Genomic DNA, 18,691 nt, shown 5'->3' with positions numbered 1-18,691 from the left:
TTGATCCTGCTGTTTGTTGTGTTCTCACTAATGGTGGACTGTTTCCTTGTGGGTTTAACATTTTAATTGTGAGCTTATATTGAGCCAGGTTTGTGGTCTGAATTGTGGGGTAGTTCCTCCTGTTTCTGAGTTCCCTTCAGGCAGAAACCTCAAGTGCTATTATTGGCCCAACTCCAGTTCTTATGTCTATTTATCAGCCCTGTGGGATGTAAATTTGAATCCCAAACTCCATGAGGCAATAGTTGTGGTTTTAGATTTTCAAGAAAGATACTGCCCCATCTACTACCATCACCCAGAGCCCAGCTATGGAGTTATGCCACTCAGATCTCTATTCAAGAACTTACCATTCTGAATGCAGGAGTGATTCAACGGACTGTTCCAGTTACTTTCCTTCAGGAAATGCTTTGGCTTTTAAAAAAAATGTTTTCATTGATTTTTTAGAGAGAAGGAGAGAGAAATATCATCGATGTGAGAAACATTGATTGGCTGCTGAGCCATCCCAACCAGAGAAATGCCTTGGCTTTTAAGGTAAAACCAGTTTTCTTGGGCAGCCCCAGCCCTGAGTGGGTGTGCATAGGGCCAGGTCATTTCTGTCCAGCACAAGACTCCTCTACCAGGCAGTATTTGCTCTAGAACCCTGTGTTCGGTTGGTTAAAACTTTGTCAGAGATGCTCATGTTCTGTTCCTGCTGCCTGAACCTGCTTCCTTTCCTTTTCTTTCACAGACGTTGGATCTATATCCTGTTCTGAGACTTTGCATGCAAAACCCTGCTTCCCCCTTTTACCTTTCATAGTCATTATTCCCCAATAAACCTCTTGTACTTTTGCCTCATCATCTACTTCCTGAGGATACATCTTTTGGTATCGGGATGCATTTTTACTAAACTATGTATTTTCTGAAGACAAAGCCTTCAAGGAACTTTATTTGGAGGTGTCAGTTCCAACTCCTCACCCCACAGTGGGTAGGTACAGCATCTCCTCGGATGCTTACAGTGGGTGTTTAGTTTTTTGTCATTTCTGGCACACGAGGATTTTCCTGTATTACTTTATATTTTAGATCTATATTTAATATATTAGTTATATCCCATTTGGAACTTCCAGATGTTTATATCAGGAGTGTGTTCAGGGTATACAGTCCATGGTATGTGCATTTTTTAAACTTTTTTTGTAGAAAAGCAGGAATTTATTGACCACAACACAAACATACTAGGGCAGTGAAACAAGGAAGGGCATAGAAGCAGCAACAGGAGAGCTAAGAAGCTGGGCTTCCTTAGCTCACTGGGAAGTCAGAGAAAAGGGGAAAAGGAGGCCTTGGAGACATGTTTAGAGGATTAGCCTGGGATGAGCTGCTGCTGCCCATTGCTCCCCTGGTTGCAAGTCTTGTAGGGTCCTTTAGAGCAGTGGTTGCTAACCGGTGGTCGGCAGACCACTGGTGGTCTGTGAGGTCCGGAAGGTTGGCAACCACTGCCTTTAGAGGTTAGGGGACAGGTGCCAAGGGGAGGAAGCATGGGGGAAGGGAATGGCATGGGTGTGCTCCCTGGAGGGAGAACACCCATTTTTTACTTTTGACCAAATTTTTTTAAAGACAGAAATTGCATATATTTATTGTCTATTAGTAAATTGTGCTTTTAATATTTTTAAGGAATCATGTATAGATTGTACAATACTCAGGGTTTAAAGGAGTTTGACAATTATACCAGATCAGGAACTTCTTTTTATAGCTGTCAGGGAATAAAGCCTTCCTGTGGTCTGTGAGTCTATTGTCTCATTTTATACATACACCTTTATACACATTTCCAGGAACATGTTATATACAAAGTCAGGGAGAGTCTAACAAGCTAACAGAAGGAGTCTGATCAAGGGTCCATAGAAAAACATGGGAGGCATCAGTTCTACCTGCAGAGACTGGGCACAGCTGGGGGACACTAAGCCAAGATCTGAGGGCAAGAAATACACCAGATGGCTGGGGGTGAGGGAAAGGGAGACACTATATGTAGCAGGAACAACGTGCAGACACATGGAACAGCATGGCGCTCAGGGAAGGGCAGGCCATACAGTTCACCCGAGGGTGAGATGAAAGATTTGTCCTGCCTGTACTAAAATGCAAGCGCCTCTGCAAGTTCAAAGGTGTAAGGCGCGAGATTCTCCTCTGGACTCTCCAGAGGAACCAGCCCAGCTGACATCTTGATTTTAGCTCCATGAGACTCATTTTGGCCTCTGACCTCCAGAACTGTTGGGTAAGTCTGTGTTGGCTTTAGCCACCAAGTCTGTGACAATTTGTCACAGCAGCAACAGGAGACTAACATAGGAAGGGATTACTGTGCTATGGCCTCAACAGGATGCTTCAGAGCAATGGGTTCAGAGCGAGAGTTCCCGCCACTGGTGGTCTCCTTAACTACTGATTGGGAACCCCTTTTGGATGTCTGAAACTCAACTCGCACCCTCCCTCGTCTAAACCCTCTCCTCCCATATTGTCTTGAAGAGTGCAGCTGAGCCAGAAGCTTCCAAGTCATCCATCTAGTGAACCACTAAGTGGTTGGGGGTTCTGCATGAAAAGTTTCCTGCGTGCAGAGAACAGGGGCAAGAGGGAGAGAAGGCATGAGGACTGGGAAGGGGGCTGGTGGTAGAGATGAAAACATGAGGTAACTGTTACCTCTGGTTGGTGGGAACATGGATGTCAGCTTGGGTCTAATGCCATGGGGCGGACTTGACTCTGACACAACTACAGGCATGCCCATCCTTTCCTTGCCTTGGCTGAGCCAGAAGATGCAAAGAGAAAACATCTGGCATCAGCTTTGCTTTGTGTTCTGCACTTTTTCTCCTGACCTTCCTGTCCTCATGTGCATCGTATCAAATTACATAAGACTAAATTACATAAACCATGATCATCTTCTGAAGCAAAGTGACAGGATGTGTTTTGACTTCCCCTCCAAACGTCTCCAGAATCTTCCATTCATAGCCCTTAGGCATTGTCACTTCCCTGGGTTCAAGGTGACCAAGTGCCCGGGGAGCTGACCACACAGCCTTGGGGGGCCATGTTTAGAGGCATCAGCACCAGAGATGCAGATCTAAGAATGAAACCCACCAAACCAACTCAGTGCTGGTTAGGTTTTATTTTAACAGGGCATTTCCTCTTCATGTGTTTTTCAAAATATCAGTTATATCAATTAGAGGTGTAAACAGGTACAAAATATACAGTACAGAGAAACAATTTTCTTAACTAGTCTATTGCCTAACAAAAGTACACATGGGGGAGCTGAGTGAATAGCAGCCCTGGTCTCTCCTCTGTCGGGGGATAAGGGATCCAGAGGCGGCTTCAAAAAAACAGGAATGATTACTTGGGGACAGCACTGTGGTAGAATTAAGAAACCTGGGCCCATGTCCAATTCCACCGTTAGGATGTCAGTAGAGGAGCATCAACTGTACCCCCGGCCTCTCGGACCTTGCTGGGAGTGCACACACCAGGGGGGCGGGCTCAGCTAAAGCCTGAGGCCTGACGATTTTGCTCATGCACGTGTGGGACAAATCTGCTGAGGGGGCAAAAACAGTTTTCTTTCCCCAAACTGAACTTCTGGGAGGATAAGCCATGTCTAACCTGAGGCTTTACCCAACTGCTGCCCCCCCATTAGCCCAGCCCCATGGTGCAAGGCTGAGATGTGTCCCCTTTGAGTTAATTATTTCTCATCTCTAACAAAAAGACTTGCCTTGCGTGTTTCACAAAGTCACAGTAACAATCAAATGAGATATGATCTGAAAGAATTTTGACAATGAAAAAACACTACACAAAGGACAGAGAAGCATTTTGCTAGAGTGGAAAAAGCAGCTCCAGGTGGGGGTGGCAGCCCAGGAGTCTGATAGGGGTGGCCAGTGGCCCCTAACAGGGAAACACACAGTAGGGCCAGCACTGTTGGGGGGCCTTTTCAGGTAAAGAGGCAAGCTGGCTGTTCTGGGGACGAGTCCTTCTCCCTGCTGAGATGAGGCTAGAGTTCCACAGCACCCAGCTGGCCTCAGGTCCCAGGAGGCTTGGAGCCCCAGGCCCAGCCCAGCCCTGGGCAGAGCAGGGTCTCAGTTCCCCAGGACTTCATGCTAAGACCATCTCATCCCTAGGAGTCAGTGGGGCCAGGGGAGGTCTGGTCCCAGTCCCTCCTCACTGTGTCCCCAGCCCCAACGACCTTCAGGTCAGACTTGGTAAGGGCCTAGCCCACATAAACACGCTGCGGAAACCAAAAGTATACTAGAAAGTTTAAACTGGTACTACGACTATTTTTCAGCTTCTTCAAGAATTAAAAAAGAGTTTTGTAATTAAATTACTTAAAATTCTATGGTGCTGTTTCACAATCAGAGTTCTACTTTGTTTAGAGGTGGAAGCTGTATTTGTTTGACAGTTTCTCTTCTTCCAGTGATCAATCAGTTCAGCAACTTGGGGATTTGGTCTCCCAGTCTCCACTCCCGCCTCTGCGTTGGCCGCCACCCCGAGGACATCTGGAAACGGGACTTTTTACACTCATGGCCCTCAAGGGTCAGAAGGCTGAGTCAACTCTGGCCATCCTGGGGTGCCTCACAGGTCCCCGCCCTCGGTGGGTCCCAGGACACTCAGGCCACAAGTCCAGTCGGTCACAAGGTCTGTGGAGGCTAAGGGTCCTTTGGAGGCAGGGCTCTTGAAGGGGTCCGGGGGAGCGGCCGGGAGGGGAGGCAGCGGCTGGCCCCGGGCCGGACCCTTGGCCCCCGCTGCCGTGTGGTTGCGCTGGTGCTTGCGGAGGTGGTCCTTGCGGATGAAGCTCTTGCCACAGACGGTGCAGGTGAAGGGCCGCACACCCGTGTGGGTTCGGTAGTGGTCGATGAGCTTGGAGCGCTCAGTGAAGCGCTTCTCGCACTCCGTGCAGGGGAAGGGCCGCTCACCCGTGTGCAGCATGCGGTGCCGGATCAGGTGAGCTGGCCGCGTGAAGCAGCGCCCACACTCCCCGCACCGCAGGGCGTTTCCATCCCGTGCAGCCCCTGCCGCCCCATCGGGCAGCTGCCCGCAGCTGCGCTGGTGTGCGCTCAGGCTCACCTGTAGCTGGAAGCTCTTCCCACACGTGGCGCAGGTGAAGGGCCGTCCCCCGGGAGACGCGGCCGGGTGCTTCTTCAGGCCGGGCTTGTGGCCAAAGCCTTTGGTCCGGCCAGGGTATTTACAGGGGTCACTGAAGGGTCTCGGGGCCTGGCCTGGGTCCAGCACAGCCTCTCCATTGTCGGGGGAGGAATAGGGCAGCCCCTCAGGCCCAGTCCTCGGGTTCAGACCCACAGGAGGTTTACACCTGAAATTCCAGCCCCACCGGACTCCCCCAAGGAGCCAGTCCCCTGGTGGGGTCTCGTCCTGGGCCACGGCGGGGCTGGGGTCTCCCAGGTCCCGTTCAGGCCGGGTGGGCTCTCTGAGCCCCAGCACAGGGTCTTGGCTGGGGAAGGAGCTGCCCTGGCTCTCCCAGGCGCCTTCCTGGACAGGACTAGGGAAAAACCTTGTGGCTTGGCCTGGTCCAAACAGGGTCCCGTGGGCCTCTAGGTCAGTAGGGTGCACTGGTGTGGCCACCACCTCCTCTTCCTGGACTTCAGTTTTTATCACAATTTTTACATCTGCTGAGAAAGACAGAAAGACCAGATATCATTTGTCCCCTCCTGGGCTTAGAGCGATTATCTGATACTTTCATCTGGAGATTCAGCAGCTCCTCCGCCCCTACCAGCACACGGAGCCCTGGTTTCCAAGCCGCAGGATCCAGCTCAGCAGAGCGCCCCCAGGTGGTCATGAGGCTGCTTCAAACCCAATGTGAGGACACCCCTGTACTAGTACTTTCATTGCAAGTAAAACCACCATCGCATCTGCTTACCGGATTCCATTTCTACTTGGGCTGTTAAGGCTAATCAAGAAATTATCTTGAGGAAGGGACTCTGACCGCCGGTGGCAATGTACCGGAGGGGCAAAGGCACCGGGTTGGGGGTCATCTGAGGTGGCTCTGCGGCTTCCCACAGACCAGCTGTGGGCTGCAGGATGATTTTTAAAAAATCCTCACCTAAGGATATGTTTGTATTGATTTAGAGAGAGAGAAACATCAATGTGTGAAAGAAACATTGATCCATTGCCCTCCGTACCTGCCCTGACTAAGATCGAACCCACAACCTAGGTATGTACCCTTACTGGAAATTGAACCCACAACCTTTTTAAAAAATATTGGTGGTGTACCAGTCGATGCTCCAACCACCTGGCCAGGACTGCAGGATAATTTCTTAACCAACAGCACATCTGTGAACACCCTAGTCATAGGGCTGTATGAGGGTTACCAGATAACATGTCTGAAGACACCTTGCATGCGATTTGGCATGCAGCAAGCATCCAATAAATGTGGCCAGCTAGCTAATAATAAAAATATTAGTAAAACAGTAAAAATGTGATTTGATGTAAATGTATTTGAATTTCATTTCCTGAATTTTATATCAGGGATCTAGGCTTTTAGCATATTTTTGGAGTGCTAAAATATAAAGCAACAGATAACAGGCCTACAAAATAGAAATAAATAGAAAAATAACACATAAATTTGGGAGTTTTCTTCCCAATTCTGGCCTTTGGACACTTGTCTTTGGTAGTGCCGATATCTAAGAAGTGCTTCTGGCTTGGTTTGTTTTTCTTTGCCAGAAAGGAAGTGGAGGCAGGTTCCGAGCCTGGGCAGGAGGTGCATCCTCTCAAGGGATCGGCTTATGAGCACTGACTGGTTAACATGAGAAAAGAACGGTTGGATATATGGACATGCTCAAGGCAGGCTGTCCAAGCCTAAGAATTTGGACAGAGATAAAAGACAGACCGTTGAGTCCTAACATCACAGATACCTAAATACCTGCTGGCTGAAAGGGCAGGGCAGTTCATCAATAAGAAAGAGGCCGGGGCTTAGGCAGCCTGCAGGGCAGACGTAAGTCTTTCCCACCCTCTCTCTGCCACCTGTACCTTCTGTGGAGGCCGCCGTGTTGAGCTTCAGGGTCCCGTCTGAACATGCAGAGGAAGGGTGGTGGGGAGGGAGATCTGCCTGCCAGGAAGTAGGTGGGATAGTGGTTGAGAAGCTGGAGTGGACGCCTGCAATGAAGAGATCAGAGCCTGTGGGTTAGAGAACAGAAGCAGCAGGAAAAACGCCACAGGATAGGAAGAACAGACCCTGAGACCCCACCCTGGGCACGCTGCATGAGCATAACTGTCCCACTGCTCCTGAACCCAGGTTTCTTTTGCTCCCCTCTTGGAGGCACCAGGAGGCTCATAGGTCACCGACTTATTTCATATAGCCCCTCCTTAATATAAGGCAACGGGTGCCTTAAATGCCCAATGCTGGGGGCAAGAAAAGTGCAGCTGATGAAATGAGGCAGAGAAATACCAGGGCAAGAGCTTCACCAAACCCAGAGGTGCCCAAGGTGTCCTTTAGTGCAGGTCCTGTCATAAAGTGAGGAAACTTCTAAGCTCGTCAGGCCAGATGTTTGAGAGCCCATATTTCCCATAATGTGGCTTTCCGGAACTCCTTACCCCAAGGCCTGCCCTGGGCTCTGCCTCTCATTCCTGGTATCTGCTCCCAGTCTGAGCCACTCACCAGAAGCAGCATCTGTAGAGACGTCTCCTGCTCCGGAATCCAGCTGGCTGAGGCCCCATGGCTCCTCCCCGATATCTGGCTGTCCGGCTGCCCACGCTTCAACCCCCAGAGCCTGCTGCTCCTGGAGCTGGAGCTCGCCCTCTTGCTTGATCTGCATTAAGAGGTCAGGGGCAGGAACTGGGGCTCCCGAGCCTACGAAAGGGAGAGTGTGTGAGCACAGCTTCAGGGCCCCCTGGTCCTGAGGTGGACACACAGCCGGGCAAGGAAATGGACCTCAAGGGTCACACAGCATGAGAGCCTAGTAGGAAGGGAAAGAAGGACAAACAGGGCCTGCAAGGGCTCCCGAGCAAAGCATGGCAGTGAGCACATGGCACTGAGCACATGGGGCGGGTGGAAAGGATGAGGAACACACCAACACATTCTCAGGGCTAGACCACTGGTACACGGGAAAGACTGAGCCGCTCTGCGGAGGTCCTGCTCTCAAACACACACACGTATTTAAGTGAGCATAAAGAAAAAGATCCTAGATATGAGAATAAGGACAAACACAAAGTGAAATCAAGAGTCTGAGTGGGAGCCAAGTGACCCAGGAAATTGCTGGGACAGGATGCAAGCCTTAAGGGCTGGGCCTCTGATGTTCAAGTGAGGCAAGAGCAGAGATGAGCTGCCTGCGTGAAGCCAGGAGCCATAAGGCTCTGTCCCAGCTGTGAGTCAGGGACCAGGAAAGCTCCATCTGAGGGGCCTAAAAGGAAGCTGCCCTCTTGTCCAGGGCCACAGGTGGGAAAGCCACCCATAAGAAATCAGAATCCCATGCCCACACTGAATTCATACTACCCATACAATGTAGAGACCCTAACCTGCGAAATTCACAGAAAGATTGGCTGAGAACCACGGCAACCCAGGAGGCCCAGCACAGGAAAATGCAAACCTGCCCCACAAGGTCCTTATTAAAAAACTTACAAACCAGAAGAGGAGCCAAATGGCATGAGTTACTGCAGAATCCACTTCCAAAAACTACAGAAAAAAAGAGTAAGCTGAAAGATATAGTAATATAAGTGTATCTAAAATAGTCAAAGAAATCAAGGAAGAAACAGAATCTCTAAGGCAAGAAAAAGAAACCATTTTTTAAAAGGCAGATTTGAAAAAGAACTAGATATATTTGACATTCTAGAAATGAGAAAATAATGAAAAACACAATGGATGGCTTAAAAATAGACTGAACATAGCTAGAGAGAAGATTGGTGAGTTGGAAGATGGATCTGTGGAAATAATCCACAGCACTCCATTGAGAGATTAAAAAAAAGAAAGAAAAAAAGAGAAGATACATGGAGTACAGAATGAGAAGTTCCCACACATGCTGGGAAATTCAAAAAGAGAATAGAGAAATGAGTGGAGGAATACGTAAAGAAATAATGATTGAGAATATTCCCAAATTGAAGGCAACGAGCCCAAGTTTGAAGGGACACACCAATTTCTAGGTAGGAATTAAAAAATATTAATCTTGACAATGTTCTGTAAAATGGAATAACAGTAAAGACAAAATCCTAAAAGGTACCAAGGAGCCTGGCCCACGTGGCTCAGTGGTTGAGCGTTGACCTATGAACCAGGAGGTCACAGTTTGATTCCCGGTCAGGGCACATGCCCAGGTTGTGGGCTCAATCCCTAGTTGGGGGGTGTGCAGGAGGCAACCATCAATGATTCTTTCTCATCATTGATATTTCTCTCTCTCTATCCCTCTCCCTTCCTCTCTGAAATCAATAAAAATGTATTAAAAAAAAATGAGAAAAACCATAAAGATTTGAAAAGAAACAAAAAATTCTCCTGACTCATACATGATATGATTATCTCTTCAGAATATTTGAGAATCATCAGATAATTAGAAGTTATTAGCATTAATGAAAAATTTATCAAGGTTCCTAGACAGAAATATCAATAAATGAAAAATGGATTTTTGTACACTACTAGTTTTAAGGGAGCCCATCAATGACCATTTTTCTTTCTGTTATTGATCATTTTTCTTCTTTTTTTTATTGAATTTATTGGGATGACATTGCTTGATAAAATTATATAGGTTACAGTTGTACAATTCTATAACACATCATGTGTATATAGTATTGTAGGTTCACATCCCAAGTCAAGTCTCCTTTCATCACCATTTATCCCCCCTTTTCCCTCTTCTATCCCCCTCCTCTGTCGTGAATTTTAACAGAGACGTAAAACCAAAGAGGAAGGCAGGTGAGGGTAAACTGTTTTTATCACTGATAATTGAGGATGCAGCTTTTATCTGTGGGTGAGAGGGGTTCTTATACTGACCCTAGAATCAGGAAGCCACCTGCTAGACCACCTGGTCAGGGAGGCTGTCCCCAGCAGAGCAGCAGAGACCACCTGTCCCCTGGGATGGCCAGCTGCCCAACCCTTGCTCCCAAACTTTCCAACCATATATGTCCCTGGTGGGACCTCTGGTGGGGTGCCTAATGGGGCAGAGTGGGGGATGTTACATAATAGCCCCAGCTACACAAAAAAATGTACTGGGAAAGGGATGTTCCTGCCCCAAGCCCGCAGTCCATATGAACAACAAACAGAAAATGCAAGTTAAGGAAGGTGCCCATGACAATAGTGACTAAAAAAACCCACGAAATTGTATCAGAAATGTTTTTTTACACACACATACTTTAAATTATGAAACACAGCATACAGTCAACAAGTATTTATTGAATTCCTACTCTGTGCCAGGCAGTATTCTAGATGCCCAGATGATTATATGAGCAAAACAGATCAAAGTTCTTACCTTCTTAAAGTTTACATTCTAATAGGGGGGAGGGAGAGAGAGACTACATAAACCCATAAATAAATATAAAATACATTTAATAATCTATAGAGATAAAATATAATAATAGATGATGGTATCTGTCATGAAACAAAGCAGGAAAGGGAGGCTGGAACTCCCAGGCGGGGAGTGGGCTGCACCTTCAAGTAGGGTGATTAGGGAAAGTCACATTTAAGCAGAGACCCCAAGGAGGGACTGAATTGAGCAGGAAAACATATGAAGAGCCATCCTGGCAGAGGGCACAGCAGGTGCAAAGTCTCGGGGATTGGTGCTAGAGCGCTGGGGAACAGCAAGAAAGATGGTTAGGTCAGAAAGAGCAACAGGACACAGCAAAGGAAAAGTGGTGAGTTGGGGGGAAACCCCAGGGGGGCGGGATGTCCTGTCAGGCAAAGTGCATCTAGGAAGTGAGGGATCAATAGTGGCAAATGTCACTAACAGGGCAGGTAGGGTGAAGGACTGTTAGCACCATGGAGGTCCCGGTGGCCTTGACAGGAATAGGTGAAGGGGCTGGATAGTGGGAAGACAGAGTGGAGGCAGCAGGGAGCGTGGGGCAGAGACTTCGGGGAATGAGCAGGGGTAGATGCTGGTGGGGATGAGGGAGGCAGGTAAGAAGTGCTGGGCCGCAGTCCTTGAGGTGGTGGCCTGGATGGGAATGAGTGCCCAGTGGAGGAGGGTCTCTGACCACAGGGTAGACAGTCTGTCACAGTCACAGGAGCCAACAGAGAACTGGGCACAGATGCAGGCGATGGGCAGGTGGGGTAGTAAGGACTGTAACAGTGTTTTGCTTTGTTTTTCAATTAAATAATGTATTTTCATATAAAAACTATTCTAAACAGAATAGTTTAGAAGGTGGCAATTTGGCCTTCATGGGTCACAGCTGGTCAACCTCTGGACTACTGAATGAATGGACTGAGACACGCCGACTGCGCTCTGAATCCTGCGTGAGAAATGGCGAGCACGTGGGGCTTTCTCCAGCCACATGTGGCTGCTAGGGAGCTGGTGCAGAACGGCAGACAGGTTAAACCAGGATTATGGTTTTGCCAGATGTATACAAGGAACAAAAGAGGGGTGAGGGAGCTGAGGATGTGTGCAAGGGAATGATGATGATGGGCCCAGAACCCAGGCGGGGTGAAGACGGAATGCGGCCGGGTGGGCAGTGAAAAGGCAGCAGGCCCAGGAGCTCTCGGGAGCCGGACAGGGAGGGCGTGCTGAGATCGAGGCGATGGGAGAGGTACACTGCTGTCGCCAACAGTCAGGGAAATGACCATGGGGTGGGTGGCAGAGAGGGAGTGCAGGGTGGGGGGCTAAGGAACAGAGAGGCCAGGTGCTCAAAGGACCACCCTCGTGAGAATGCCATCGCCAAGAATGATGGCAGGAGCAGAGATGAGGGAGGGAGGTCTGCAGAAGGCGGTGGAGAGAGGGGAAGCATGTAATTCAAGGGGGTGGGGGGAGCCTGGTACAGAGCAGCCCCTGCCAAGCCGGGGGTGGAGGGATGTGGGAAAGGGGAAGCTGCAGAGGACACCGTGCCCCCAGGGACCCAGGTCTCATCTGAGGAAGGACGGTGAGGCAGGGACACTCAGGAAGAGCCTGAGGGTTGGAGGTCTTGCTGAGGACCGAGTTCCACAAAGCACGGCAGAGTCAGAGCTGGAGAGAAGTTGGAGAGGAGGTCTGACAGGGGCTGCGCCAAGCCCGGAGGAGATGAGTGAGTGGGGTCTGGTCTTGGACAGGCGCGGGTGGGATTAAGGCCATACACAATTCTCGATGACATGCTCAAGGCATAAAATAGAGGCCAGGGCATGTGGGGGTCTTACCAGCAGGCACCATATTCCCAGGTCCCCTTTCACTCTTATTAATGATGGTACAGAAACCATTCATGTTATAAATGTAGTAAAACAAGCCCACTGTGAACCTCCCACCCAGACTAAGAAACCGCAAGATCCTGTGTCATAACCCTCTTTCTGTCATTTTGTCCTCTAGCTTTCAGGCTGTCCTAGGCACCTAAACAGGTGAATGCTCTGATCACTGATGGTGTAGCTGGTTCTGTACACCATTTGCCCTTGGAAAAGTGAAAGTGTATTTGCGATGAAACAGCAAACACAGCAGACACATTTCAGTCACCACAAATTACACACAGTAAGACGCTTTAGAAACCCAGGTGAACGGAAGAAAGGGACGCCCAGGCACGGGGGACAGACAAGGAGGCGGGTCTCCCTGGTCAAGGGACAAACGGTCATTTACCCCACAGCCCCGCCAGGCTTCACTTTAGTCCTGTGGCTTGACTCACACATCCACCCGTCCTTTCCTTAACTTCCAAAGGTGCTGATTGGCTCCAGGAAAATCTGAGACAGCGATACCTGGTATTCAGATTCTCCCTAAATCAATCTGTGGTTCTAAATCATAGCAAACGTGTGGTTAACATGTGGCTAATGGGTTAATGTTCTGTGACAACTAATGAATTTCAATGAGATGTGGTTCTTGGATGGAGGAGGGGCTGACTCTTCATGAAACTAAATGTTGTCTTTAATAGACGCCTACCTTCCCTATCAATGTCCTTCCTTCACTTTTACTAATTCAGTGCCACTGGTTCTGTTTCTTTCCTAAAAGTCTGGATTTGCTGTCCGTTTCCACGCTCGGACGTATTCCCGAGTGTTAGCTGAATAGGGTATAGGTCATAACTCAACTACAAAACAAAACTTAAAAGGCCATGCCCTCTCTGGCCCTTTACTCCTCTGTTTCCATCAGATTGCCCGGCGTCTCCCTGGCCCCCGCCCAGCTCCTCACCTGGACTCGGGTCCACGGGAACATCTGGAACCTTGGGGGCTGTGCGGCGCCAGCCACACGGCTCCTTCCCTTGCTCAGTCTGGGAGAGGACCTCGGGTTTGGAGATAGCGTAGTCTGAGGAAAGACATAAAGGTTAGCTTTTGCCACGTGGTTACATTCAGAGCTGGGGATAGGCAGCCTGGGAAACCCAGAATGGCCAAGAAACTAAATTTCCTGATTGACACAGAGCAGTGTTCTCAACCACAAACAATTCTATTCCTAGGGAGACATTTTTGGTTGTCAGGACTGAGGGCTGGAGGAGAGGTGCACCTTGTGAGTGGAGGTCAGGATGCTGCTGCCCCACCACACAGAATCATCTGGCCCCAAATGCCACAGTGCCTAGGTGAAGAAGCTCTGGTATAGTCTCCACATTAAGAAGCGATACATTTCTGCAAACTGAAATATAACATCACACCTTCACCTGCTCCATCCTCACTAAGGATGCTCACTGCCTCCAGATCCTGGGTCACAGAAACATCCCGAGAAGAAATAAACCCAGGAAGAAAGAGCCCAGTCCTTCTGGGGTACCACATGAGGAGAGTGGCAGCAGCCCCAGGCTCTGGGGGAGCAAAGTCTCGAGCATGAAGACAGCACTGGCTGCAAGAAGCATGGGCTGCTCACATTCTCCATTGACCCAGAGGAGTGTCACAGTCAAGGCCACATCTCTCAGTAAGAGAAAGCCTTTCTCAAATGTGGGTGGATTAGACCCTGGAGCTCAGTGGTAGGCGCCTTGTCTAAGCCTCAGCAGGGGAATAGAAACAGCCATGCTCCACCCCTGGTTAGGGGAGGGGCCACCCCACCTCGGTCTGGTATCCTGTGAATTTCGCCAGTTGGAAGGGACCTTACAACTCAGTCACCCAGCACTCATCTTTAGGATGAAGAGAGATAACTCTTTGCATGGTCAAAGTTTCCAGTAATTTATATATCCTTGTGATAAAACCCACCAGCATGAAAAGAGAGATCTGAGGACTCCCCCAAATAATACTGAACAGAGAAATGACGATCAGGCCTTACCCAGGGAGACCAGTGTCTCGTAGTTGCCCCTCATCACGTGCTTGTACAGTTCCTTCTGCCATTCATCCAGCTGCTCGGAGAAATAGACAGCCATGTCATCAAAAGTCATGGGCATCTGGAACCACAGGTGTCATGCACACCCACCCACGTTTATAGGCACAGCCCCTAGGGCTGTCCCACCCCAGGTGCCCACGTTACCTTGGGGGCCTCCCCCTTGCTGCCCGGGGGCAGCCGCAGGACCCAGAAGTTCCTGTTCCTCAGCAAATTCTCCATGTTCTCCAGCCGCCTCTGCAGCAGCCCGTACTCCTGCAGCAGGGTCCCCAGCACGGCCCACTTGCCCTCCAGCTGGTTCCCGAACTCCAAGGTCGTCTTCTCACAGTCAGCCAGCTTCTTCTCGGCCATCCCTGTTCGACCTTCTAGGGAGAGCAAGCGAGCAGCCTGCGATTCGATCTTCCTCTCCATTGCCTGAATGGTAGCTGCCATTGTCCAGGGAGAAATCTTCCAGAAACAAAGAGAGACCAGCATTGATCATTGCACCAGTTGTGTTCTGTGAGCCCAGCTGTCTTAGGTGTGGGGGAGCTGGAGTAGGGGTGGGAACCCATATGTGAAACGTGGGGATGCCCTGGGCCACATGCCAGGTTTCAGTCTAATGATCACCTCCTCTGGGTGTCTTACACATCACCCAAGCCTGGGTGGCTGCCGTCCCTCCAGGCCTCTGCAGCATGCCATGCAGACCCCTATGGTGGCATTCACTGCCCTATAGTTATCTCCTGCACCCTCCTGTATGACCTCTGAAGGCTGCACAGGCCCTTTTAACAGCATGGTGCATGGCCTGCAGCAGGCGCCCAGTGCAATTCTGCTAAACAAACGATGACTGAGCACTGCTGGGTGTTTTAGTGGAGAAATGGTAAACTGCAGGTTTACTAGAGGCCAGCCAGCACTTCCCATCATAATCACACAAGAACCTCTACTGATGATGACCTAGCAAAAAAACAACCCAGCCGGTTCACTGAAACAGCACAAACAAGAGTGCTGCTCAACTGCTTTTTTTAAAGCAGCGTGTGTCTCTTTTTAATAAACATAAAAATCTAATGGTTAATTCCTCGCCTCACAGGACAATCTGATTTGGTTCCCTACCCAGTTACCACCCCCCAAATTAAAAATCACCATTATTGCAAATCTCCACCAGCCAAGTTAGGCTTTTTGCTATAACACGAGTCCCCGAGGCCCCTTGAGAGTCTGACTTTTTCTTTCACTATTCCTACTTCTCCTCCCAAGAGGAGAATTATGGTCTTAGACATTCTTTTTTATGTGTGTCTCAGACATTCTTGTAGCTGCTCCAGGCTGTGACACACCTTACAGATTGGAGGGGAAGGTAAGACAATGCCATTAGTTTGACTGTGGCATGTGCAGCAACATCCCACAGACGTGGAGCTTCCCCATGCAGTTGCCTTTCCTGTCTCTGGGAAGTTCACACAGTGGCTTGATTGACTGACAGTTGGGGACACTGAGGAAAGGGCAGATTTTGCTTTAGGTGGGGGCTGGACCACCTGACTCACCCACATGTCGAGTGTGTGTGTGTGTGGGGGGGTGTCCTCACTATTCATGCCTCTTCCTGGTGTGCCTGTTGCCTGAGGACCCACAGTACCTTACAACATTCTGGAAATGACTCCTAAACAAATGGCAAGTGACTATTTGCAAAATAAAGAAGTGACTACTAGGAACCAGTGTGGATTCACGTGGGGAAAGTCACTGAGCACTAGAACATGGGTGGACACCTCAGAAAACAATGACAGGAGAGTCTGAGCAGAGGCCGAGAACCTGGCTGTTTGCAGGGAGGCTGGACCAGATGACCTCTGACCTCTGACCTGAAAAAGAAAGCGCTCTGGCTGGGTCTCAGAGGAGGAGGAGGAGGAACTGGACAGGCAGAAAGCTGGATGTGTGTGGCACTCCTGCCTTCCAGAGGCTGCAGGGACTGCACTGGGCTAGCACCTCGGCGCCCCCCCTCCCCCAACCTCCCGCCTGTCCCCATCATGATCCCAGCCTCCAAGAGTTTGCTCCAGAAGCTCCCCATCCACTGAAGCCCTACTCACTCGGCCTCCAAGTGCACCTGCCGGCCATCATGACAATCTGTGCACTGCAGAAAGGGCCCGAGTAAACGCCTACTTTGTAAACAACGAGGCCCCCCGTTTTCTTACCACTTTAACCAGGCCCTGTGTAAGGCTTTCACACTACCTGGTGGGAGGTGGCCACTATTTCTGCTCAAGCCCAGCTCCTTAGTAAATGGTGGCTGGACAATATGGGGCTGTCCCCAGACTCCTGCCAGGGAAGCCGAAACCTCTGTGCTTGAGAGGAGCTGGTAAGAGAACCCCAGATTCTTCAACAGCTCCTCACCCATGTGGTGGAAGTCCAGGCATTGGAACCCCTTCCAACTCTCCCTCAGCCTCCTCTCCTGCAGCTTCCCGACCAAAGCCATCTTTTTCAGGTGCAAGGACACCTTTCCGTTCCTTGAACATGCTAGCACTGCCGTCTCTCTCTGAGCCGGGCGCCGTCCTCCCCACCTGAAACCCTAGCCTTCCCTGAGAGCCCAGCTCAAATCACAGAGGCTCAGGCCAGGAGGGGTGCGGACCGCAAGGGCAGCCCGTGCCCTCTCCTTCCCCCGCTCCCAAGCATGTTCTACCTCAATGCAGGAAACACTCACCTGTTTTGCCCTATTACTGCCTGTGTCCCTGCCTGCTGCCCCCAAAGCAGCGTGTTCCTGAACACAGAGCGACCTTGTCTTTTCACACACTTCCTAGCTGTGTGATTCTGGGCAAGTTAACTTCTCTAGGCCTCAGGTTTTCCTTTTGTACGACAGAGAGAGCGAGTACCTACCCTCCAGGCTTGCTGTGAGGACAAAATCATGCCTAACCGGGCTGGTGCGGTGCCTGTTTCTACACACGGGGGCAGCTGTCTTCCGCCCGGACCCCAGCGAGCCGGGCACTCGGTACCGGGTGAATGCGGAATCCAAGCCGCTTCGGACACCTCCCAGGTGCCACCAGGCCGCTGGGGGGAGCTACGGGGGTAGGGAACGCAGGGCAGAGCGGTGGGCAGAGAAAGGAGATGCGGGGAGGAGGGGGGGGGGGCGCCCAGATGAAGGGGCCCGCGGGTGGGGCCGGGGCAGGAAGCCGCGGAGGGCTCAGGAGCAGGCGCGGGGCGGCCTCCGGGGCGGGGACGGCCGGTTCCACCCCGCTCGGGCTCATCCCGGAATGGGGGGCCCGGCCGGCGGGTGCCGTAGGCCCCGGAGGACCCCGCGCCCCGCTCGCCGCAGCCCCAGGCCCGGCGGCCCGGCCCGGGCCCCGCAGCCCCTCCCCAAGGGCCTGCGGCGCCGTGTGCTGGGCCCGGCCCCGAGTCCGCGCGCGCGGGCCGCCCTTACCGGAGCCGCGGCCGCCTCGGCCATGGCCCTGCGCTGTCCGGCCCGGCCCGGAGGAAGTCGCCGCCGCCGCGCGGCCCGACGCAGGCCGGCTCCGGCCTCTCCGCAGGCGCCGCCCGCCCGCCCGGCCTGCCGTCCCCGTCCGCGGCGCGCGCTCCTCGCTGGCCGGCCCGCGCCGCTCCGTCCGCAGACGCGCCGCCGCCGTCAGCGCCCGGCCGGTCCACACTGCATCCTGGGAGCCGGCGCAGGCCCGTGAGGCTTCCTGGAGGCAGCGCGGCCGCACAGCCCCACCTGCAGCCCGAGAGCCGAACGGCAGGCGCCCGCCGCGCCGCGCCCGCGCCCCGCCCCGCGGACCCCCGACAACCCCGCCCCCTCTCCCACCCCCCCATCCCCGGAAACGGCCGCGCGCGCGCGCTGAGTCACCGCGGGACCCCGCGCCCCACCTGCCGCTGGCCGCGTCTCGTGGGCGCGTCGGGCTTTGGCCCCCGCGTCCCTAGGGACTCGGTGACGGAGAGCATCGCCCCCTCCAGGGACTGCGGGGCCGCCAGCGCCCCCAGGGGACCCGCTACGTCGCACCTGCCGCTTCAGGTCCTGCCAGGCGCGCTGGGCTTACACTGTGTCGTGGCTTATTTGGCAGCTGCAGCTCATGTCTACCTTTGGGTTGAAATGGAAAGAATTCAACAATAGGAACGTAGTTCGGTAAACCCCGGTAGGCAGCCACTCAGAACTCTCTACCGTGTTTATTACCTATAAAAATATTTTTAATGGAATGACCAGTGGGACACAATATCATCGTTTAAAATTATGTTGGTAAAGAACTTGGTATGGGAAGATGTTCCTGATATTTTAAGAGACGCCGGTCCAAGAAGAAATAAAACAAGAGACGCCAGTCCAGAATGGTCCTGTTTTTATTTTTTTAAATGAGTATATGTGTATAAAAATGACTAGTTTGGAAGCATGTAGTCTGAGGAGTCTATAACAGTGAGACCTCAGGCCATTTTTTTCACATTTTCTAACTTTTTCA

At 51.4% G+C, this 18,691-nt stretch overlaps 1 protein-coding gene across 2 annotated transcripts; it reads right to left on the bottom strand.

The window, feature by feature from the left end:
- Nucleotides 1–3,093: 3,093 nt before the first annotated feature.
- ZNF746 (zinc finger protein 746) lies at nucleotides 3,094–17,894 on the bottom strand. Of its 2 annotated transcripts, none has more exons than XM_054726189.1 (7): nucleotides 17,671–17,894; nucleotides 14,454–14,753; nucleotides 14,256–14,325; nucleotides 13,203–13,316; nucleotides 7,595–7,786; nucleotides 6,967–7,092; nucleotides 3,094–5,609 (listed from the first exon to the last, which is right to left on the bottom strand). In XM_054726189.1, the coding sequence occupies exons 1-7, from the start codon at nucleotides 17,692–17,694 to the stop codon at nucleotides 4,558–4,560; spliced, it is 1,878 nt and encodes a 625-aa protein (XP_054582164.1). In that variant the 5' UTR covers nucleotides 17,695–17,894; the 3' UTR covers nucleotides 3,094–4,557. The 2 variants fall into 2 exon arrangements, with proteins under 2 accessions (XP_054582164.1, XP_054582165.1); XM_054726190.1 differs by having other exon boundaries at nucleotides 3,094–5,606.
- Nucleotides 17,895–18,691: the final 797 nt, after the last annotated feature.

The sequence above is a fragment of the Eptesicus fuscus genome, chromosome 14 (assembly GCF_027574615.1).
Source record: "Eptesicus fuscus isolate TK198812 chromosome 14, DD_ASM_mEF_20220401, whole genome shotgun sequence".
NCBI classification, from domain to species: domain Eukaryota; kingdom Metazoa; phylum Chordata; class Mammalia; order Chiroptera; family Vespertilionidae; genus Eptesicus; species Eptesicus fuscus.
Note: the sequence above shows the minus strand (reverse complement) of the source record. Positions and strands in the feature narration are given on the sequence as shown.

What these genes read in the sequence shown, in the direction of transcription:
- ZNF746 (XM_054726189.1), bottom strand. Translation starts at nt 17,694, where the DNA reads ATGGCCGAGGCGGCCGCGGCTCCG. An exon ending in CGAGACACTGGTCTCCCTGG is followed by an intron (nt 13,317 to 14,255) that starts GTAAGGCCTGAT and finishes GTCTTTCCTCAG; the next exon opens with ACTACGCTATCTCCAAACCC. An exon ending in TCCCGTGGACCCGAGTCCAG is followed by an intron (nt 7,787 to 13,202) that starts GTGAGGAGCTGG and finishes TCCCTTTCGTAG; the next exon opens with GCTCGGGAGCCCCAGTTCCT.